This window comes from Onychostoma macrolepis, chromosome 12 (assembly GCF_012432095.1).
Source record: "Onychostoma macrolepis isolate SWU-2019 chromosome 12, ASM1243209v1, whole genome shotgun sequence".
Lineage (NCBI taxonomy): Eukaryota > Metazoa > Chordata > Actinopteri > Cypriniformes > Cyprinidae > Onychostoma > Onychostoma macrolepis.
The window spans coordinates 24055986-24073418 of NC_081166.1; the positions used below are offsets into that span (position 1 = coordinate 24055986).

At 35.7% G+C, this 17433-nt stretch overlaps 1 protein-coding gene across 3 annotated transcripts in view; it reads right to left on the reverse strand.

The window, feature by feature from the left end:
* Positions 1-2617: 2617 nt before the first annotated feature.
* Positions 2618-17433, reverse strand: part of myof (myoferlin) — a 30220-nt gene continuing 15404 nt past the window's right edge. Inside the window, exons 24-55 of one of the 3 annotated variants that reach the window (XM_058793863.1) lie at positions 15662-15817; positions 15429-15560; positions 15157-15320; positions 13252-13366; positions 12959-13061; positions 12187-12326; positions 11925-12095; positions 11728-11830; positions 11545-11622; positions 11259-11440; positions 10538-10696; positions 10335-10436; positions 9881-10042; positions 9553-9718; positions 8459-8535; positions 8271-8327; positions 7510-7518; positions 7301-7399; positions 6367-6495; positions 6090-6245; positions 5880-5971; positions 5624-5794; positions 5395-5543; positions 4963-5102; positions 4761-4849; positions 4587-4682; positions 4105-4246; positions 3925-4024; positions 3655-3842; positions 3337-3446; positions 3105-3252; positions 2618-3016 (exon numbers count right to left, since the gene is read on the reverse strand). In XM_058793863.1, the coding sequence (XP_058649846.1) occupies positions 2978-3016; positions 3105-3252; positions 3337-3446; positions 3655-3842; positions 3925-4024; positions 4105-4246; positions 4587-4682; positions 4761-4849; positions 4963-5102; positions 5395-5543; positions 5624-5794; positions 5880-5971; positions 6090-6245; positions 6367-6495; positions 7301-7399; positions 7510-7518; positions 8271-8327; positions 8459-8535; positions 9553-9718; positions 9881-10042; positions 10335-10436; positions 10538-10696; positions 11259-11440; positions 11545-11622; positions 11728-11830; positions 11925-12095; positions 12187-12326; positions 12959-13061; positions 13252-13366; positions 15157-15320; positions 15429-15560; positions 15662-15817 (3924 nt within the window). In that variant the 3' untranslated portion in view covers positions 2618-2977. The remainder of the gene's footprint in view (positions 3017-3104; positions 3253-3336; positions 3447-3654; positions 3843-3924; positions 4025-4104; positions 4247-4586; positions 4683-4760; positions 4850-4962; positions 5103-5394; positions 5544-5623; positions 5795-5879; positions 5972-6089; positions 6246-6366; positions 6496-7300; positions 7400-7509; positions 7519-8270; positions 8328-8458; positions 8536-9552; positions 9719-9880; positions 10043-10334; positions 10437-10537; positions 10697-11258; positions 11441-11544; positions 11623-11727; positions 11831-11924; positions 12096-12186; positions 12327-12958; positions 13062-13251; positions 13367-15156; positions 15321-15428; positions 15561-15661; positions 15818-17433) is intronic. The other 2 variants (XM_058793862.1, XM_058793861.1) reach the window with 2 other exon arrangements.

Here is a 17433-nt window from a genome sequence, read left to right on the forward strand (position 1 = left end):
AAATTAAATTAAAAGGAGAGCAAGAATGCTTTAGGCAGAACCTAGTTAGCAACCCGTAAATAGTATACATTTATACAAAAAGACATCAATTTAATACCGGTCATGAATTTATTTACCTACACTTTATCATTTATTTATACTTATTTGAAATTTATTAATCTTATTTTAGATGTTATAATCATTGTGAGAAAGAAAGAAAAAACTGCATGATGACCACGAAGGTCCAGATTTTGAGTTTAAAACAGTTTAAAAAAATTTAAAATTAAAATGTATATTTACATTAACTTATTAATGCAATTTAACTAATAAACTAATAGACCATATTTAGTTTTTAGTGTATATTCGAATTATGTTATGACATAATTCATATAATTCATTTTGTATGACAAACTAAACTGTCATTGATAATCATTCCTAAATGTACATAGTGACACCTAATGGTTATAAAACAAAATATTGAACAAAATAGTTTTTTGTCATTGCAAAATGTTTTGTACTTTTAAGTAGGCTAAATGACTACATACTGACTCCATTGTTGTTTTTATTGTATTTATTAGCCATTAAATCTCCTTTCTCTCAGAGTGCAGAGAATTAAGGAAACACTCCCAAACTGTTTTGCTCAGAATTAGTTTTCGGAAAAAAAAAAAAAAAAAATATATATATATATATATATATATATATATACACACACACACACACACACACAGGTGCATCTCAATAAATTAGAATGTCGTGAAAAAGTTATTTTTTTCTTGCAAGTTATTTCAAAAAGTGAAACTTTCATATAGATTCATTGCATGTAAAGTAAAACATTTCAAAAGTTTTTTTGTTTTAATTTTGATGATTAGAGCTTACAGCTCATGAAAGTCAAAAATCAGTATCTCAAAATATTAGAATATTTACATTTGAGTTTCAATTAATGACCATCCCTACAGTATAAATTCCGGGTATCTCTTGTTCTTTGAAACCACAATAATGGAGAAGACTGCTGACTTGGCAATGATCCAGAAGACGGACATTGACACTCTCCACAAAGAGGGTAAGTCACAAAGGTGTGGCTGTTTACAGAGTGCTGTATCAAAGCATATTAAATGCAAAGTTGACTGGAAGGAATAATTTGGGTAGGAAAAGGTGCACAAGCAACAGGGATGACTGCAAGCTTGAGAATACTGTCAAGCAAAGCTGATTCAGACACTTGTGAGAGCTTCACAAGGAGAGAACTGAAGCTGGAGTCAGTGCATCAAGAGTCACCACGCTCAGACGTCTTCAGGAAAAGGGCTACCAAGCCACTTCTGAAGCAGAGACAACGTCAGAAGCGTCTTACCTGGGCTGTGGAGAAAAAGAACTGGACTATTGCTCAGTGGTCCAAAGTCCTCTTTTCAGATGAAAGTAAATTTTGCATTTCATTTGGAAATCAAGGTCCCAGAGTCTGAAGGAAGAGTGGAGAGGCACAGAATCCATGTTGCTTGAAGTCCAGTGTGAAGTTTCCACAGTCTGTGATGATTTGGGCTGCCATGTCATCTGCTGGTGTTGGTCCACTGTGTTTTCTGAAGTCCACAGTCAACGCAGCCATCTACCAGGAGATTTTAGAGCACTTTATGCTTCCTTCTGCTGACAAACTTTATGGAGATGCTGATTTCATTTTCCAGCAGGACTTGGCACCTGCCCACACTGCCAAAGGTACCAAAAGCAGATTCAATGACCATGGTGTTGATGTGCTTGACTGGCCAGCAAACTCGCCTGACCTGAACCCCATAGAGAATCTATGGGTTATTGTCAAGAGGAAGATGAGAGACACCAGACCCAACAATGCAGATGACCTGAAGGCCACTGTCAAAGAAACCTGGGCTTCCATTCCACCTCAGCAGTGCCACAAACTGATCACCTCCATGCCACGCCGAATTGAGGCAGTAATTAAAGCAAAAGGAGCCCCTACCAAGTATTGAGTACATATACAGTAAATGAACATACTTTCCAGAAGGCTACAATTCACTAAAAATGTTTATTTTATTGGTCTTATGAAGTTTTCTAATTTGTTGAGATAGCAAATTGGTGGGTTTTTGTTAAATGTGAGTCAAAATCATCACAATTAAAAGAACCAAAGACTTAAACTACTTCAGTCTGTGTGCACTGAATTTATTTAATACACGAGTTTCACAGTTTGAGTTGAATTACTGAAATAAATTAACTTTTCCACAACATTCTAATTTGAGATGCACCTGTATATATATATATATATATATATATATATATATATATATATATATATATATATATATATATATATATATATATATATAGGTATGTGTACATAAGATTAAGGCTGTAGTTTTATCTAAATATTAACTTCATTTATTGAATTGTTTTATAAAATTAAATTTATAAAATCATTTCCAATCGAAGAAATGCCAAGGAAAAGGCACTCTTGCTTGTATGATATTGCTTAACTATATCAAGGGATTCATTTCTGACTTTGATGCACTGTAATATGTGCACTTTATGCCCTATGGTTATACAAAATAATATCATTAAAAAACAAAACCATTGATAAACATTTGATAACCATTGATGTTTGCGCCAATTTATCAAATAGACACCATTTATACAAACATTAACATCTTTATTTAACAACATTTTTTAATCAATCAGCTTTAAAATGATCAGAGGTTATAATACAATAAAATATATATTTTTTTCACAATAGAAAACACTTTACGTGCACAAATGTTTCTAAATATCAGTGAAACCTGAACCCAAAAAGTGCAAATTCATAATTCAATTTAATATTGGTGCAGAAACTGATTAAAGGTAAATACTTAACCACATGAAAAATGAAAAAGCACAACAAAATGAACACTGTATTGATGGTGTGTGTCATTAAGAAAATTAACCATTTCTGTTAATTGTTTCACTGAGTGAAACCTAGATCATACCAACTACACTGATAAAATGACAAAAAGTTGAACTCCTCCTGAACTTAATTGAAGGGTTTGACGATTTTCATGGAAATGTAGTTCTGAAAAAAAACAAACAATTTAATTAGCACTGTAGACATTACATCTCAGGTGTAACGTCTCAACAGGACTGATAAAGTGTGTCCTTACCGGTAATGAATACAACAAGATCCCAATGAATAACAACACTAAGATTAGCAAAACCAGGCCAATGAACAGCCACTTAAATCTTCGCCACACTATGAACTTGCACGTCTTGCATGGATTTGTGAACCAAAAGAACGAGGTTTCAGGTCGCCTGAGAAGTTGAAAAGAGAAACAAATCTTGTGATGATCTATTCACACACAGAACAGGAGAAACACAAAGTAAGAAATCAATTACTTGGGATGATCCAGTTTTGGATTCATATTTGGCTCATCTCTGCCTTTTCCAGCAGGTCTCTCATCCGCTTCCTTCTCATTCACAATCTCCAAAGTCAACTCAACCTTTCCCTGAAACCAACATATAAACAAGCCACAATTAATCAAGCTTTTAGAAAAAAATGTCAAGATGAAATTACATTAACAACCCATTTTACCAAAATATCACGCATTTGCAAGTGACACGTATTTAATGTAGAGAAGGTTTGATTATATCCATCTGATTGTATCATGAACAATGAAATGTCATGAAGAAATACATAAAAAAAGCTGTACTTACACCGAGTTCCCTCTTCCCATCTTTATCCATGTAGCATGGCCACCATCCTCTAACTGACTTCTGGTCAAAGAGAGACTTAAATTGGCCTGACTTTGGAGGTGTGGTTCCATCCGGGACCATGCTAAGGCTACATTTCTCCGGTGTTTTGGAAGGGTTGATGAGGTGGTGCATATCAAGTTCAATAGCACCTGTAACATAAGTGAGATTAATACACAAACCCCAAAATATGACGACGACAAAATTTCCAAGATTTGCATACACGCGTCTCACCTAGGTAATCATCCAGAGAGAATTTGTCATTATCCCATATTTGAACAATCAGCTTGGGGGGGATTCTAAACTCTGATTTGTCAAGGCTCCAGAAATGTTCCTTTTTAACAGAAAAGAATGAATATTTTAATACTTCCAAGTGCTCTTCATAATACATTAAGCACAAGCAAACTGCATTACCTTTTTAGATACAAGACACAGCTGCTCTGCAGGCAAGTATTCAAATCCAAAGACAAATCTCCAGTTGAAATTGCCATCGCCATCCAAAGATCGGTAATGGACGTCTGTTTTTTGCTTATCTTCTTCCATACCTGGCATCCAACTAATCAAAGACATAAACGCATGAATTACGACAAATATTACTTGTAAAACACATTAAGGCAAGACTCCACAGGTGAACAGTGTAACTAATCAATCAGGGAAATGTGGTGATATCTATTAATCACAGTAAATCAAGTCATGGAGAATATGTGCTTTATAAGTACTAATAAACAGCCAATGTTAATAATATACATGCTAATAAGCAACCAGTTAATAGTGAGAATTGGTCCCTGTACTAAGTGTAACCAAATTTTTTTTTTAAATACATGGTATGGAAGCAAAGTAACAAAATCTCAAAATTGACAAATGGTTTTGCCTCAAGAAACTACATTTTTACATACCCTTTTACATAGATGTCACTCATATTTTCATTAGTAATGCTGGTTTCATCCAAAACTACGTCAGACGTGTTCCAAACAATGACACGCAGAAAATACCTGATAGAAAGAATGAACGTGAGTCTATTGCCTGGTATCAACATAAAAGCATAAACGAAAGCACCAATTTCTTCTCACTTTTTTGCTTTGCGTGGAGCTATGTCAAAAGGAGTTCCAGGAGGCCCAAGACTTTTTGGGAAAATATCTACCCACATCTGGAGTTTTCCCTAGAAAACAAAGACTAGTCAATAACACAGATAATAAAGCAGTATTTTGACTAACTAAATAGAGGTCTGTACAGTATATCACAGGAAGAACCGGCCCGTGAAAGGCATCACACCTGTGGGAGAGTCGGTTGGAAGCTACTGTAAAGAGTTCTGGTTTCAACATGCTCTGGAACCAGGCCTTGAGTTCTGAGGACGTGCAGAGCAATCCGTTCACTTGGAGGACCCAGGTGTTCGTGAATTTCCTTGTTTGCTTCTAAAATGCATACATACACATATATACACTAGACAACTTTGAATTCTCACTTGACTAAAAGTTTCAAACAGTCAAAAAGTTCCACCATTAGACAACAGATTTTAGTGTTTTTATAGGACATATACAGTTGCTGTATAGGACAACTGTACATCCAATCAATTCGACAAGACATATGAAGATGCATGAATCAGAACAGGTTGAAGGTTTTTACCCAGTTTGGAGTATATACCATAATACAGTTTGTCAAGCCACCATAATGATGTTCAAAAGAACAAAAAGCTCTGAAAATTACCAAAATCAGAGAGGTAGTACAATCGGCCACCAAAGGATAACGTGTTTCCATTGTCTTCGCTCCTGGGTGGACTCAATCCTTTCCATCGGGCAAGCTGTTCAAGAATCTTAGATGGATGGAGTTGATCACGCCACTGGTTTGGTCCAGAACTATTAAATAAATAATACCATTAAATCAACTAACGTCTCAAAGAAAATACTACGTTTGCATTAAAGTGTATGGGTCTCACATGCAATATGTCTGGGCTAAACCACAGTAGGAACCAAAGCGAGAAAGAAGACGGTTCTCCAAGTCAATCACCGTCTCCCCAACTTTCTCATCACGGCTGAGCAAATCAAAGTCATAGACGGCAATTTTCAGGTCTTTGTCTTGTGGGAGGAAGCATGTCAGTTCAAACATTCTGTTGAGAGAAAAAACTTAGTTCACAGTCTTCTTCGACTGTCTGAATGCAAGATGAACTCAAAAAAACATTATGGCGGCATTACCTTCCAAACACTGGGTTAAGTGTGTATGGTACATAGTTGTCCCTGTCATCAATAGACTTTTTCCCCAAAGAGATTTTGACATATGGGTCACACTGAAAAAGGAAAAGAGTTTTGCTTTTTCATTTCACTAAAAAGGAATTCAACAAACTGAAAAACAGAAACTCAAAATTAGTCGTGAGGTTTTCTGAAATGCTGAATGAAAGAAAGTACTTTGCCATTGTTGTCTTTGGGTTGCAGGTCAACGGCTTGAACCACATAGATTCTGACCACGCACTCCTGAGGGACACTGTCGGGCAGCTCTCTGAACTGTTGTGGCGGAGGGGGCACCCCTGGGTCATCTGGCAATGGGTACACCTTAAAGGAGCCCTGAAAACAATCAATTAAACATAAAATCATTTATTTTACACAACCACAGACAGAAAAACAAAAGGTGTGACTTAATCAGCATTAAATTTATTCTTAAAGCAAATTAATAAAGACATCTTGCCTTGAATTCTCCAACTACAGCAGGGTCATCATCGTCACTTTCATTTTTACCACGCTGCAATTTGAAGGTGCTGCAGAAATCAGTAAGACCCATGAACTCTTTTACACTTTCCAGCTCATGGTCATATACCTATGAAAACCAACAGAAGAGAACCTCACTACAAATACTAAACCATACAACAAATCTTTGTGGATTCAAATTTATCAATATGTAAAAGAAGTCAATAAGTATAAGAAGTGAAATTAGTGAAAGTTCACCCAACAATAAAATTTCTGTCATAATTTACTCAAGTACATATGTGACCCTGGACTACAAAACCAGTCATAAGGGTAAATTTTTCAAAATTGAGATTTATACAGCATCTGAAATCTGAATAAATAAGCTTTCCATTGATGTATGGTTTGTTAGGATCAGACAATATTTGGCTGAGATTTGAACTTTGAAAATCTGGAATCTGAGGGTGCAAAAAAAATCTAAATACTGAGAAAATCACCTTTAAAGTTGTCCAAATGAAGTTCTTAGCAATGCATACAACTAATCAAAAATTAAGTTTTAATATATTCACGGTAGGAAATTTACAAAATATCTTCATGGAACATGATCTTTACTTAATATCTTAATGATTTTTGGCATAAAAGAAAAGTGGATAATTTTGACCCATACAATGTATTTTTGGCTATTGCTACAAATATACCCCAGCGACTTAAGACTGGTTTTGTGGTCCAGGGTCACATTGTTTTTTTCTCCATGCAATAACAATGCAGGACTGAAACAAAGCCATGTGGGATTGGAACGACTTTTACTTTCTGGGTGAGAAATTCTTTATGTAGTAACATCACAATATATATTTCTAGATTTAAGGTATTTATTTATTTAATATTAAATAAATATGTATATCTGCAATGTTATCGTTCAGTTTAGACAGAATTCACACCTCCAATGTGTCATAACCTTTGTCAAGGTATGGGCGGCATTTCTCACTCTGTCCAACAGAAGCATAAAACTTACTCCACCAATCAACAGTCTCTTTCTCCTGTAAAGTAGTGACAAAATGGATAGTTTCATCCTCATGATAGGGCTAAAATACAGATTTAAAACCAAAGCTCAAGTGGAAAGTGTGCAGAATATTACCACAGAACTCACCTTCTCACGCTGTTGAAACCAGGAAGTGCACACATTGAACACACACACAAAAAAACATTATTCATTAATAATTGGTAATATTAGGCTTGAAAAAGCTCTTACATCTCATATTTGTAAATTTTCAATTTTATTTTATCAGTATAACAGACCACAATCATCATTAAAAGACTTTAAAAGATTGATCTAAATCTATGTAAAAAGGAACCTGAAATTTTTATTAGCATTTCAATTTCTGAATGTACATTTAATACACATTTTTAAAATGCCTTAAAACTGATAAAAATGCATACATTAAGTTTACATGATCCTTTTCTCCATGATTAAATGTACACACAAGGGAGATAACTTTAACTTAATTAAAAGAAAGTTAGTATGATTCCTTATAGAGCAAGTCAGCTGTACAAATCACCATAATATGAAAAGAGACTTATAATTACGAGAACAACAGATTGATTGGATACTCCCCCAATTTAACCCATTTGTAACTACAGAAGGTGAAGATTTACTTGATCAGCCTCAATTTGGGCTACAGCCTAAACTTTAGTGTTAGTGGTAAAGTGTGTAATTTAAGTGTCACTAGTGCCACCAAACAGAAAAATGTTTTTTGATCAGCCTGACAGGGTTGGAAATAAATATACTGGCATTGGTTTTGCACCACTAGCGCCAATTCAGAAACTACACACTTTATACTTTTAACTTAGAATTACATTTAATTACAAAATTCAGGCATTTTGATTAAAGTGCCTTATTTCTATACATACTTGAACGTGACTAGCAGTGGCCATTTTGTCAACAGCAGCTGAGATGCCATAAAAATACTGAAATTCACAAAGTTGAAAATAGAAGCAGATTCATACAGATGTGTGTACCAGTGTCCATTACAAAGTTCTCTCACAAGTTGAGACTTAAGTTCCTAAATCTACAAAATCAAGCGACTTGGTAGCAGTACCTGAGCTTCTAGAAGTTGCTGTCTGCCATCATCTATGTTTACATGGAGGTCTCTAGGAGAAGCTGCCATCAAAGCCACTGCAGGAAAAGGGAGAATTTTTTTAAGAATGCTAATAAAAATTCTTTCACATTTGTATTTTGCAAATTCAATGTCCACCAGAATCAACAGAGTTAAGGTGACTATACATGGTTAAATATTTATGGCCAGATTTACTAAACAGGGCAAATTAGCGCGAGACCGCAATTCCAAAATAGCGCGATGGGCGTGGAAATTTTTGCGGCTGATTTACTGACACAGCGCAAATTAAAGAACACAGACGCAACATCTCATTTCCATAATGACCTACGCAATCTACCAAGCGCAGCGCAAATTAGCGTAAGGATGTGTTCGGATTTGGAAAATGTGTTGTTCTGGCATTCCAAATAAATTAATACGTGTGGAAAAGTTCTAGTGCAAAATAGTTTAAGACATGCTTTTTTTGGGCATTAAATAAATGGCACAAATACCAGTAATTTGACGAGTGCAAATGTTAGTAAATCGCGTTGCGTGATTCATTTTAATACTCTCCTCCCATAAATTGTGTGTCTGAAAGGGAAACTCCTACAAATGCATATTCAATAAGGTCACACGCAAAAATAGCTGTGTCCACACCTTTTCAGCGCTGATTCTTTACGGTGCGTCTTTAGTAAATCCTGACAGTACTATTTTACCACCAAAAGATGGTTTGTGTTGGTGTAAGATGTTAGTAAATCTGGCCCTTAGAGGGATGTCAAAATCACAACCAAGTATGCAAATAAACCAAATAAAAAATAAATAAAAATGAGCCACAATCTAGCATGCAATTACAAAAATATATGAAGTTTACAACAAACAAAATATATAGCACACCTAAGGCTGAAGTTATCTTCAAAACAAAGTCTGAGAGTTTGCACTGAATTAATTGCCAAAGTTTAATAGTTAAATGTTTACAAAAAACTAAAACCAGAATGTTTAGGGAATACCAATTCAATGTTGCCTTATACACACAGACAGTGGTTTGCAATTAAGAAAAAAAAAAACACATTCAGTAAACAGCTTTGTAAAAGGGAATGCACCTTTTGAAGACATGGCCACTTCTGCAACTGTGGCATAAGGGTCACATCGAAACTCTTCCAGGAAACTGATGGTGCACTGACCCACCACAGGTTTCCGTCCAAAGGGTCTGTGGTCGATGATTTTAAGAACTATAGGGGGAGTATACATCTCTTCTTTGGGTAGAAGCTAAAGACAGAAAACAAGATGCTTAAGACAGCCTCAGAAAAACTGTTTGGACCATATTTATATATGAATGCATTTGATATTGCATTTGACAGCAAAATAGCAATGAAGCAGCATTTAAAGCATGACTGCACCTTTTCTCTACAGGTAAATATGGATGCTCACCACTTTTAATAAGAGGACATTTCCTGGAAAATTAGGGCACTTCTTCATGTTTTTGATAACAGCTGTCTGAACTCTCTCTCCTCCGCACTCCACCACCAGACTGGGTGACGTCACAGGAGCCAGCTGATACGTCTTCATGTTACGCAATCCCCATGCTAGAACCTGCATCCAACAATCAATAGAAATTTATTTTTTCTTATTTCTTAAATACTTTTCTACAAACAAGTTGTGGGTTTACTGTCAGGTTGGGAAAAATATGACTTCCTAGTGTAAATATGGGTGATTGTGTGTGTGTTTTATTTTAATAGATCATCTTTTTGGACTAGAGATGAAGTTTTAATAGTACATGGTTTTAAAAAGGGTCAAATCACGCAGAATCAAAATGCCCTTTAATCATTTAATTGATCCGTTGAGACAAGTCCAAACAATGAGAAAACACAGGGTTGAAACTGACCTCTATGGCAGTGAGTTGCACCACAGGTCGCACCCCTTGAGGAACCATATAGAGTTTCTCTCCTCGTTTGGGGGGAATAAGGGGAAGTTCAGTGTCATTTCCCTAGAGTAGGCAACAAAAGAATTATCAACAAGAGTTCTATTTGAATCACAAAGCAGCCATTAATGTGATTAAATAGACCTAAATTCCATTAAGAACCACACCTTGGTCTTCAGAATGAGCTCTGCAGCCACCAGAATCTCCCCAGAAGGACAATTTTTGTGTGTTACAGGCTCCCAGAGGAGTTTAGGAGATGCATCCATGCCTGAAGTCAACTTTACCATAGGTACACATGTACTTCTGCCAAGCATTTCATCTTTACCCTACCAGGATTGACAAAACGCAAATCATTCAGGCTGTGGGGACACTTGCATACTAAAGGGCAAGAATATAGACACAGTAGTTAGTATTTGTCTGAGGTACCCGTAAACTTGAGAAAGAAGAAAAAAAAAAAAGTTGGTTGTATACAATTTTCTATTAGTTTTTAATTCGTTTTTCAAAAGTGTATAAAGTTCATGATCAAACTATTTCTTTAAATCTAATAAGCACCCCGAGACAACCTGTGAAGCTGATATTGTCAAATAAGTGAAATATAGTGGCAGCATAAAGAAGTCAGGTTCTCCTCTTTAATGATTGGTTCTTCCAATTCTCACTAATAACTGCAACTTTAGCCTTCATAAACTCCTAATTTGCTGCTTATTAATAGTTAGTTGGGTAGATGTTAAGTTTAGGGGATCTAAAATATAGTCATGCAGAATAAGGCATTAATAAGTGCTTTTAAAGGTACCAATTAACAGCCAATATACTAGTAATTTGCATGCAAATGAACAACTAGTTGATAGAGAGAATTGGTCCCTAAACTAGCATTACAGAAATCAGACTAACCACTTGATCACTGTCAAAGATTTCCATAACCACGTTGGGTGGATTCTGGGCGACAGACTGGGGATCGCCACCGATTTCCACATTTTTAAAAATAAGAGTCTGATCCCATGTCGGGTGCAAGGTACTTCGAATTGTCTCTGTTGTTTGGCTGTGATGCAAGAACGACACATGGACATATGGATCTGAAATTTAAACCAATAAGATTTTAGTTATAATAAAAGCCTGGTCACTTTTACAGATAATTAAAAGACATACTGTATTAGCAATATCAAAACTGCTATAACACCTGAGAAGCTGTCTTTGTCCAGAGCAGCAAGGCCTCTGGCCTGGTAAACATAGACTCTCAAGTGGTATGCATTGGATTCTGCAAGAAGAATCAGGCTCAATGTTAATAAAATAGTTACTCTGGGAGAGAGGAAAAAAAAAAAAAAAAAAAGGTGTTTCTGAAATCTGTTCTTGATGAACTCACGGTCAAATGTGCATGATACAGTCGGTGTGTTGGCTCCAAACTGCTTAACGGAAGCTTCTGCTTTAGTGCCTTTTTCATCACCTTTAGATTCCATGTCAACTCCCTGTCAAGCAAATCAGCAGTGAAGAGCTCATTATATTGCTAACAAAAAAACAGAAGTAGTATTTAAATTAAAATTCGGCAGCTTTGATGCTAACCAGAGCTCCTTCCAGTTTGAAAATAGCCGAGGCTCCAACCCGATCAGCAGGTGTCATCTTCCTCCTCCAGCGTCGCCGACGGAACGTGTCAGATGATCTCTGCTGCCTGTGGAACTTCCAGCCAATGAGTGAGGAGTATTCCCATCCCTCTGCATCTCCTATATCCTTCTTCTGCATGTCAAACAGTTAGGAAATACACGTTATAAAAGCAGAACCCCAATTAACTTTGAAAAGTCTTTTAAAATGCACAATATACACTTGCATCAGCAGCCGTTTTGGCACCAGGAATCCTTTTGCGAGGTCGGATCATTCTTCTGCGACGATGAACATGGTACATCTTCTCAGCTGCCACCCAGGATTTGGGCTTATCATCAGGTGGAATAGTGACGCCATATTCCCAACCTAAACTTACAAACAAGCATCATATAACTGTACACAGCCCATACTGTAATCATTACAGTATGCGTATGGACTTGCTAGTGCGAACATATGCAGACACGCTTGTGTGAGCATGTAAGATATACATGAATAGTCATACATAAATCCAAGAGCAAATCTAGACAGGTGGAGCTGGAGGGTTTCAGAGGAACTATGATTCAGCTTACAGTTAACACTTAAACCAGACTATTTAAAATGTTGAGCAAGCAAGCTTATTGGTTGTAGAATCAGCAGAGGCCAATCAATTTGTGCCATCTAGTGATTGCATGTAAAGGACCGTTATAACAGCTTTGCATCTTAAATAAAGCTAATGCATGGCTTCAGAAGACTTGAAATATTGCACACGTCATATGGTCTACTTGGTGGCTTTATAGTGTTTTTTTCCGCCATTTTAGAGGCCACCTCTGGTCACTGTATATTTTCCTTACATCAAAAAAAGCAGTGAACATTCAACTAAACTTTATCTTTTCTGCTCCACAGAAGAAATTCAGTCATACAGGTTTGGAATAACATGCAGATGAGTAAATTGTAAATTCTTTCTAAAATTAAATATTTTTTTGAAAATGCTTTTAAAAGCAGCTCAATGGCAGGCTCACCCTTTTCATCGACAGCTCGGTTGTCATCAAAAGCCCAGTTATCCTCCCACTTCCATCCAGGTGGGCATTCAATCTCTGTAGGGCCCTGAACCTTTTCTCCATTCTGTAAATAAAGGATAATAATGGAGAATAACAGTATTTTTGAGAGGTACTATAAACCATTCTTTTTTGGTTTCACTAAGATATAGACGTACTAATGCCACAGAGGCTGTTTAAATAGAAGTCACGAATAAATGAACGAATGGCTTAATTAGACATCTGATATGAAGCAAAGGCTGGTAAGGTGCTTTTACCACATCAGTGTAAGGCTCTGCCGCAAGTTTCCATTCTCCTCCTGGTAATCGAGTCTCGTTCTCATAGACCTCATCCACAAACTCCGTGTGTCCTGCATCAGCCTCAGTCAGCAGACTACCCATCCACCCAAGAAAAACTATTTATTGACTAGACTGTAACTGTTTCTGAAGAAAATATGGGTGGTGTTCACCAATGCAAAACTTGCCACCATTATTGAGCATGACCAAAACTGCAAATCTTACTGGTTGTCCAGTTTTAAAGAAATTAGAACACTTCACCATAAAAATTCAAATGTTTTTGTCGGGCTGAACAGACACATGAACAGCTGTTCAATTAAATTAACCCTCCTATCACATTTGGGTCAGTTTTGACCTGGAAGCAGCATTTAAAAATTGGGTCCCACTTTATATTAGGTGGCCTTAACTACTATGTACTTACATTTAAGTTAATAATTTGATACAATGCACTTATTGTATACATACATGTTTTTACACTGTACTTATATTTTTAAAAATACCTCTACGTAATTACATTTATAATTACACTGTTGACCCATCCCTTACACCTTAACCCACCCTTAAACCTACCCATACCACCAAACCTGTCCCTAACCTACCCGTATCCCACCTCAATAGCAGCAAAAATATTTTGCAATACAATATGACCACAATAAGTACATTATACTTTTTTTTTTTTATGCAAGTACCTAGTAGTTAAGGCCACCCAATATAAAGTGTGACCAAAAATTGTAAAAACATTCATTTTAGTACATAAAAAAAAAAAAAAAAAAAAAAATGGATTAAGCACATGGATTAAGACTATCAAAATACACATTTACTTTTTTCAGATTTTTTAAAATAATTTAAGAAATATAACCATTTAAACTAAATTGTTACACCTTTCACATCCAGGCCAGTTTTGACTGTGGCTTTACGCTTGAATATATTTTTGGTTTGTTTGTTTTTTTACATGTATTAGCTAGATTTGTATCAAACTACATTTTTTCTTTATTTTTTTTTTCAAACTTCTAGTATCTCACACAACTCTAAGCCTGAATTCTGTTGGTAAACTTGTATATGCACATACAAAGATAATACAAACAGACAGTGACATAAATAAACTATATCTAGTGAACTACAACCCAAAGGGGTGTTAAGCAAAAGTTCAAGGACCAAATAGTCTAATTTTTAAATAGGAAGAGAGTTTGAAAGAGATGCAGCCCACATTTCACTCTGCTGCCACCTATTGATAATGCATTGAACATTCAGGCTGTAGATCACCTTTTTCATCCAAAAAGTGAAAGTTTATTTGTCTGAAATATTATACAGTTATACTCATTTTGTTTTGTTAGAAAAAAAATATATGTAGGTTTCAAAACATTCCATTGTTTTTGAGCAGCATGGGTTACAAAGTCAAAAGAATTAAATGAACTTTCATTCAATCCAATGAAACTAATACTGGTAATTATTTATCAGTTTATATAATCTTATACATTTCATATAATGATATTTTAAAATAAATTTCTCATAAATACTGAAAAAATATATTTTTGTCTTGCAGTTAAAAATTAAAATCTTTAAAATTTCAAATTTTACAATTAATACAAAAATATAGTAAATATAGTAACATAACATAGCTACACATGGTAACATTTAAAACGTTGAAAGTTTTATAAGCTCATGTTTCTCCAGGTCAAAACTGACCCTGCAATGTAAAAAATGTATACAATTTTTTTTAAATGCGATAGGAGAGTTAAAATGTTTATTGCACTGAATTTGTGGCCTTTATTTTAACATTTAGTTTGTTCAAATGTCTTCACCTAATTATGATAAACAACAATAATGATGCTTGGAAATGTGCCAACTATTTCCAAATGTTTGTGTTGAGGGTGGGTAACAACTCACGTTTTCTCTGGATCAACCCTCCATTCACCTTCCCACTCCCAGCCAACTGGGGGCAAAAAATACTCCTGCTTCAGCTTCACTTTGCCTGTGACATCAGAAAACTTGCTACGATTCAGCAGACCGGTGGTGCCCCATTTCCCTAGAACGTGAGCCTGGTTCTCATACTGTGAGAGACAATGGTTTCAAATTTAGCTCCTAACTCAAGACGGCTTCTCTCCAGACCTAAAGGCACTAAAAAATAAATAAATTTAAAAAAAAAAAACTATATTTACCAGTTCTGCAAATACATTGAAAATTCCCTCTGCATAATGATTGAACTTCTTCTCTTCTGTTGCCAGCCCAAGCCACATGTTCACACGTAACTGGACGGGAATTTTCAAACCTTTTGTATCGTCCATGGGATACTGTTGGGAAACAAGAATCATGGGATACTTTTCATGGAGCAAAGTTTAAACATGTTTTATGTCATATGTTTGAAAACCAGCAAGGTACGAACTCTCAGTACCTTCATAAAGACAGTCTGGGTCTTCCCGCAGTATTGACCACATGCCTGCTCACTGTAAGATGAATAGAGCACTTGATGGGCTGGGATGCGTGTGTATGCTACCCTCTTCTCTCCTCTCAACATCCAGATAATCACATCAGGCATGCTGTTCTGAGGCTTTGAAAAAAGTGCTCTGAGATTAATGTTGATACATATGATGTTTAACAGTCAGATTCTATTAGTCTGACCAACAAGAATTAGCTCAAGTTCTAATCTAGCACTAGTCTCTGACCATCAAACGTATACTGTACACAAAACATAAGCACTGGTAGAAAACCAGCTCCACATAACTTCCTGAGAATCGGGGTGCGCCGGTTTGTCTGAAGTTGTTTACTAAGCACCACGAGGACAAAATGAGTTCTTTACAGGTAGAACTAATAAGTGAATTGACCGCGTTTAAGGTTTGTGGCATCAAATCTGCTTTTTTGAAGTCCACAGTAGCAGGTAAATATTCCAAAAAGTGATTTCTTTGAAATAATCAGTACATTTTACTTTTTAGATGCACGAAGTCCATTGAAACTCAACATTTCCACAGATTTCCAATAATTTATTCTGCTCGTAGCCTTATAGTGCTATGCAATTATTGGAGTATTTTCTTTTAGCTGGTCTAATATCGTCATAAGCCTGATTAGGATGGTAATTGTTTCTCATGTGGACGTCTGTAAAAATAAATTTACATGGCACAATGATAAAACTCATGGATTTGGATGGCGATTTATTCACAGTGGAGAAGCGCGTTCTGTGATCCTACGAACCCGGGAACGTGCTGCTCACGTGGCCAGATTGTCTGCTGTAAATAAAATTAATTTACCAATTTTTTCTTATTATCGTGTAAAATGTATTAAAAAAAAAAAAATTACTTGATGGCAGATTCTCCGTGTCCAAAGATCAGCAAGAGGGATTTTGTGTTAAATGTATTTGCATTATTCCAAGCATATTTTATAATATATAATCCTAGTTAAAATTTGGTTATTTAAATCTCCTGTTTACAAATAGGAAAATAGATGCATTATAGTTTTATATAATTATACGCAATATAGTTATGTATATAATACACATTTTAAAACTGTTTTGCATACCTGCTGCTGCCATAATAAACACCCATTTTGAATGTTTAAAAAATGCTTTTCTTCTCTTTCTGCTCCCACTCGCTGAGGTGGAGCAGTTATAAAATATTGTTCTTGTAAATACTTTCCAGCATTTCAGAAATTATTATGCATGCAAATTACAGCGAAGTACAACAGTTATCGTATGGTGTTCGGCAGTGGTCAAAAAGGATTTAAACTGGATTTTGAATCGATTTCTTTCAAAAATCCAGAGATGTGGATTCAGACAGCAATTAAATTACTACATGACCATTGGTGTTTGTCAAAAAGACAGTAGGTTATTCAGCCAGGGACTTTTATGTGGGTGGTGAGAGAAAAACACCAACATTCTGGATTCGGATGGCAATGAAATCACCAACTACCCCCTGTAAAAAAACTTGCGCCCCATGAGAAACAATTACCGTCCGAATAGAGCTATAGTCATAAAAATAATACCACCCCTAAACCACATGGAAAACAGACATTTATTTTGACCTGACTTTGTCGATAGTGAAACTCTGGCAATGTGAGACTAACCAAGTACTGGTAATGTAAAGTATAATTAAGAGCTGATGATTTAAGTTTTTTTTAGTTTTTTTTTTTAAATACATGGGCAGAAACCTAAGGAAAGAAAAAGGGACAGCAGTG